This window comes from Engraulis encrasicolus, chromosome 24 (assembly GCF_034702125.1).
Source record: "Engraulis encrasicolus isolate BLACKSEA-1 chromosome 24, IST_EnEncr_1.0, whole genome shotgun sequence".
Classification (NCBI taxonomy): Eukaryota; Metazoa; Chordata; class Actinopteri; order Clupeiformes; family Engraulidae; genus Engraulis; species Engraulis encrasicolus.
In genome coordinates, this window is record NC_085880.1 from 49,136,146 (window position 1) to 49,142,790 (window position 6,645).

The following is a 6,645-nucleotide window of genomic DNA, read 5'->3' on the forward strand; positions in this document are numbered from 1 at the left end:
AGAGAGCATCCTCACAACAGGCATCACTGTCTGGTATGGCAACATCACTCAGGCTGAAAGAAAGTCTTTGCAACGAATAATCAAGACTGCAGAGAGGATTATAGGCACAGCACTTCCCTCCATGGACTCCATATATGTGCAGCGCAGCCATAGGAGAGCAGAGAGAATCATTAAAGACCCACTCCATCCAGCTAACTCTCTGCTCAAACACAAGAACTGCATATACAAACTGAGACACAGTAGAGCGGACAGCATTCCTACCAGAAAAGCAAGATTTTTCAACAGTTTCTTCCCAGCAACAGTGAGACTGATGGCAAAAAAGAACATTTGATCCACCTTTTTTATTATTCTTTTGACCTCTTTGATTTTTATCACTTTTTAATGTATTTTGTCTTCCTATTTTTCTATTTAATTCTATTTATTGACTCAGAGGGCCTGCACAAGAGTTCCTATGTGCGTGGACTACTAGTTTATGCACAAATGGCAAATAAAGTACTTTGAACTTTGAACTTTGAACTTTGAACACACACACACACACACACAGCCAGAGAAGGAGACAGCGCTACTCACCCTGTATGAACAGCTGCTCTGCTTAAACAGCGGCTCAAGAAGAAGATCTGGACTCGGGCCGCTGTAGTCACGCTCATCATCCTGGAGGAGGGGGAAGACAGGCAGGCAGACAGACAGGCAGAGAGACAGGCAGACAGGTAGACAGACAGGTAGACAGACAGACAGGCAGACAGACAGGTAGACAGACAGGTAGACAGACAGGTAGACAGGCAGAGAGACAGTTAGGCAGGCAGACAGATAGGTAGACAGAGAGACAGGCAGGCAGAAAGACAGGCAGACAGACAGGCAAGCAGACAGGAAGACAGGCAGACAGGAAGACAGACAGGCAGAAAAACAGGCAGACAGACAGACAGACAGAGACAGACAGACAGACAGGCAGAGAGGCAGAGAGACAGACAGGCAGGCAGGTAGCCAGAGAGGCAGACAGACAGAGAGACAGACAGACAGAGAGACAGAGAGACAGGCAGAGAGGCAGAGAGGCAGACAGACAGACAGGCAGGCAGGTAGCCAGAGAGGCAGACAGACAGACAGAGAGAGAGACAGGCAGACAAACAGGCAGGCAGCCAGAGACACAGGCAGACAGACAGGCAGCCAGAGAAACAGACAGACAGACAGAGAGACAGAGAGGCAGAGAGGCAGAGAGACAGAAGAGGGTTGTTTAACCTGGCACAGTTTGATAGTTTTAACTGCATGCAAGAAAAGGCATTGTTTACATTTTTAGTATTTTAAAGGACTAGTTCAGTCAATTTCAACATGCTGTTGTATTGCTCACGCTACCCTTGACTTGTCAGTACCCAGTGATGCCACATTTTTCGGCTAAGCCCTTTCCAAGATATGAGCTATTCTAATGGGGGCAGCGTTTGTTTACATTTTTAAAAACAATTACCATAGGCCTACTCCAAATATGTTCCCAAAAGGTACCACTGTTTGCTAGTTGTCTGCTGATGTTGTATAACCTTTCGGATGATTTTGGGAATAAATAAAAATGTTTTTTTGAAATGTAAACAAAGCGCTGTCCCCATTACAATGACCAAGATCTCGGAAAAGGCTGAAGAAGAAGAAAAAGAGACCTCAGGTACTGACAAGTCCAGGGTAGTGTGAGCATTTACAACTGCATGTTGAAATTGACTGAACTGGTCCTTTAAGTATTGCTATTTTTGAACATATTATTGTGTTTGGATAGTGGTTTTCAGTAAGATACACTGCTGTACTAAGCAATGTTGTACTAAGTGATGTGATGTCAGCTCATCTCACCTCATCTCCACCCGAGAGAGAAGGCAACAGACACTTGTACTTCTCCTTCTCTAACGTCGTCATGATAACGAAGTCATCCTCTTTGTACAGGGCACCTGACGCAGGCTGTAAAAAACACAACACACAACATCAGCCAGAGGCAAATACACACAATAATACAAACTCAAGCTTGTGAATCCACAGACAATATTGCTTGCAGTTGCAGCGACGTGCTGCAATGCCTGAGTTGCACCAGGGGCTGTTGGACCCAATTACTATCTGTGGTGGTCGCACCTACAGTCAAATCAAGTCAATTCAGATTTTATTGTCAGTTTCTTTCTTCATATGCACAGGTCATACAAGGAAAATGAAATTGCGTTTCTCTCTCTATGCCACAAAAGGAGACATTCACAGGACTGACATTTACAGACTGACATCAAAGTGCAAGACAGGACAAGTCAGCTTATACAGCTGTCTACTATGTACACCAACGTTGCCTTGAAAACAAATAGTAGTCAGTGCCGCAGTGCAAAACTCTGGCTACTGTCACATTGGCTGCGCAGTATTGGACTTCTGACATTATACGTGGACAGCAAAACAAATGTAGACGGAATTGGTTGCCTCAGTAGCAGCTGTCAAGGTAGCGATAGCTAACTGACATCCTAGGATGTAATGCTTAGCAACCAGCCACCGATGGAGATCAACTGCAATGCGTACAGTATTTATATAAAAAAGACAACATTACCAGGTTGATTTCTGGTCCAGGCCAGTTGATTTTAAATGGGATTTCATCGGTGAATGAAGGATATCCTCCCCTGTTCGCCGAAACGCTGAAACAGACACCAAACACACCACCGAAAAACACGACAAACAGGCGATTTGAGTGCATCGCTCGCTGTGCTGTATGATGTTGCTTTTACGCTTTATCCTGACATGAAAGCGCAGTGTAGAGACTACAGTCAGAATCGTAACATGCAGCTCAACAGTTCAACAAGAGGACATTTCTCTGTCAGGTAGATTCGCTGTCCGATGCTTATTTGACAACAGAACAACCAGGAAGTTAGTGGAAAGGCTGCCACGTCCATTTCCGGTGAAGTTTCAACTCACTGGCGTGAATCACGCTACAATGTACATTAACCGGAAGTTACAATTGGATGCTAAGTGAGGACTGGAGATAGGCCTATTTAATCCTCAGAGAAATGAAGTTGTCTGACTGCAGCTTATATAAATATACAAATACAAAACACACCCAAAGACCTATACACATTATTGGACATTGCAGTAGGCTCTATAGCAAACATTTGAGTAGGCTTATTAGCCTACAAATAGCCTACAAATAATTACAATTAGCCATCAGTTCTCTCTCTCTCTCTCTCTCTCTCTCTCTCTCTCTCTCTCTCTCTCTCTCTCTCTCTCTCTCTCTCTCTCTCTCTCTCTCTCTCTCTCTCACACACACACACACACACACACACACACACACACACACACACACACACACACACACACACACACAAATACGTACACAGCCTTACACTCGTCTTCACAGATGGGCAGGACACAGAGCATAGAGGGTAATATTAGGCCTATAGGCCTAGGCTATAAATATATTATATTATATTATATTATATTATATTATATTATATTATATTATATTATATTACATTATATTATCCTATATTATATTATCACGTTAGGTAGAACATGATAGTTTGTAGAAATACACATAAAAGTGTAATTTTCAGAACACAACCAAGCAAGCACTTTAGCAAACTGACTGAACATGATATAATTTTGATGATATCATGTAGATGTCAGCTGCATATTGTGTCTGGAAATATATTGTAGGCCTGCTTCGTTACAGTAAGAATACCTCATACCCAAACAAAGTATATTGACTATGTTTTTCATTACAGCATGTTGACGTCAACCACATATTGATATTACTATATTTAGATGTTTGAAAATGTGTGAATATACTAGGGGTGGGCATAGATTAATTTTTTTAATCTAGATTAATCTCACTGTAATTATGAAATTAATCTAGATTAATCTAGATTAATCTATATCAAAATGGCTCATTCAGAATAGGCACGATAGCGAAATAATGCCGAAAAAAACCTTAGGGTTTCTTAAGACAGATGGCGCATTAGACCAGAGCTCATCTTTTTTTCCAAAATGCATCTCATCTTCAAAAAATGGTCATGTTGATACTTGGAGATGAAAAAATCACAGCAATATGTGTAAAGTGTGTCCAATATGTTAGGAAGCATTTACAGTTATAAAATACTGAAATTTCAAAATGAACAGCGCTATAAGTTGTAGAGGCAAATACAGATACATCTATCAAACATTTAGGCTATTTAAACAAAATTACCTCAACAATTCAGCATTTCTAATGGGCAGAGAGAGAGAGAGAGAGAGAGAGAGAGAGAGAGAGAGAGAGAGAGAGAGAGAGAGAGAGAATCTGCCACTGACTGTTAAAAGGAGCAGCGGCTCCTTTAAGAGAGGGAGGAGCTCTGCGGGTAGGCACAGCAGCCCTCAGCAGAGCCAGGCTACTGGATATGCCTATCTAGAACCACAGACCTGTATTAACCTAGACTGGCAATGCCCCTCGAAATTTTCGGATTTCTCAGAGCCTCAGAATCGTAGTCCGCCATCTTAGTGGAGACTCCCGTAATTACGTAATGACGTCATGCACCGATGGGTTTTAAAATATATATATTTTTTGCAACACTGGTTCACTAGTTAAGTTGGACCAGGCCATGTGTAACGTCTTTAGAACAATAGCTCTAGTATAAATTAATGTTCTAGAAAAGTCTCGCTCTCAAGTGGCTCGTTATTTTCACAGCTGCAATGTGCTGTGCCGTGTTGTTGCTAGGTTACCTTCAGCGTCCTTGGGGGGGGGTATTAATAATAGCACAGTTACCGGTAGCTTCACTGAAAACGTACGGCTTATTTAAGAAATATACATACCAATATACACAGTTGTCATTACATCTGAGTTAAGTACATAAAATAAGCTTTACACACGTAAGCATGGCCGATTCAGTGTCACAAATATCCACAAACCTGCATAAGCGGCAACGAAAACAGTCGGCTTCGGGGTTGCCAGATAACACTGATTATTTTCGTCCATTTTTACCCACAGACCGCCTTCCTCAACGGCCCCGATTGGGCGGGAAACCGCCCTATCTGGCAAGACCGCTCAACTTCAGGCTCTCTAATAAAACGTTTGGAGGTAGTGAGGGTTATTTCATTATTGGAGTGAGAATTTAGACGTTACGACTTGTCAAAATCTTACAAAAAATGATTGAAACCCACTTTGATAACGTTGTAATCACCGTTTGAAATCGTATGCATTCCTATGGCTCACAGCTGCGATAGTCTCCACTAGGCGGGGCTACGTCTGTGGGAGGAGCCCACAGGGCGCGAAAAAGGCAAAGATGGCTGCGCCCAGTCAATCCGAAAAGCTGCCACTGGCTAGAACCGCCCATTGCCAGTCTAGGTTAATACAGGTCTGTGTCTAGAACCTACAGCACTGGCACACGGCGATTTGACAGTTGTTCTCAGAGTTAGAATGCCAGAGGAGTTACAACTCGAGATGAATTTTTGCAAAAAAAAAAAAAAAAGTCAAGCGCGACAACCGCGAGGTTTATTACCGTCGGACATGAGAATATCTCACTGAATCGCAAATGTGCGCGATTGCAACACAAACATTCAGCGAGATATTGACAGTTTCAGTTTGACAATCTTCAAAATGCATAGGACTATCACACGGAATGTTTTGCAATTATAGCACAGGCAAGATTTCTGGAAGTTGTTTATGTATTCTATGCAATGCGTGAGGAAATGTAGGCTATGTCGGGCTGGTAGCTACTCACACACGTGTCTCTATGCTTCACCTCAAACAATAACGTCTCTTTAGTCTACCACTTATGAAAAAGCACTCAAACAACAACTACCACGGCAGAGGGATTAATGTTTTCAGCATGCAAACACTTCATATTTAGTAGGTCTGCTGAAACAACAGGTGGAGAGAGGAGAAGTGACTGGAGCGCAGTCTAAAAGCGTCTGTCAATTAAACGCTATGGTGACGTGCATACCCAAACTCCAAACCTATATTTTGAGAATAGATTAACGTGCGATATTTTCTTTATCGCGCGACAAGAGTCTCACATTATCGCAGCACGTTAACGCCGATAACGGCCCACCACTAGAATATACTCAATACACAAACATATAAGTGAAAAGTGAAAGCCCATTGGGAAACTCCAACTCCCATTGTCATTGTGACACAGCACTCCACAGCACACAAGTGAACACTGCACACAACAAAATTGCATTTATGCCTCACCCGTGCAAGGGGGCAGCCCTCAGTGGCGCCCCATGGGGAGCAGTGCGGTGGGACGGTACCATGCTCAGGGTACCTCAGTCATGGAGGAGGATGGGGGAGAGCGATTACTCCCCCCACCAACCTGGCGGGTCGGGAGTCGAACCGGCAACCTCTGGGATGCAAGTCTGACGCAGTTAAACAAGCAGTTAACATTGAGTCCTATGAGACCAGCTGGCGGCTAACTAACAGTATAATGGGACAGTATCACTTTAAGAACCTTCTCTTTGTGTGATGGAGCCCTTGGGGCAACTTTACTCCCTTTCGCTACACTTTGCCACAGGGACACAGGGGACGTGGTTGTGCCATGTGTTACCGTGAAATTACACAAAAAATGGTGGTCAGCCAAAACAGAAAAAGCCAGACAAAAAAAAGATTAAAATCCAAACCTTTAATAATGAGAGCATATTCATCAACAACATTGTAAAATGCATAAAATATCAAAGAAAAAG

The 6,645-nt window shown here is 42.9% G+C and overlaps 1 protein-coding gene across 1 annotated transcript in view; it reads right to left on the minus strand.

Annotated features, from left to right (window-relative positions):
- The window catches only part of erlec1 (endoplasmic reticulum lectin 1), a 21,910-nt gene extending 19,010 nt beyond the window's left edge, over nucleotides 1-2,900 (minus strand). The window contains exons 1-3 of the mRNA XM_063192208.1: nucleotides 2,549-2,900; nucleotides 1,825-1,929; nucleotides 571-651 (exon numbers count right to left, since the gene is read on the minus strand). Of these exons, the coding sequence (XP_063048278.1) occupies nucleotides 571-651; nucleotides 1,825-1,929; nucleotides 2,549-2,692 (330 nt within the window). The 5' untranslated portion in view covers nucleotides 2,693-2,900. The remainder of the gene's footprint in view (nucleotides 1-570; nucleotides 652-1,824; nucleotides 1,930-2,548) is intronic.
- Nucleotides 2,901-6,645: the final 3,745 nt, after the last annotated feature.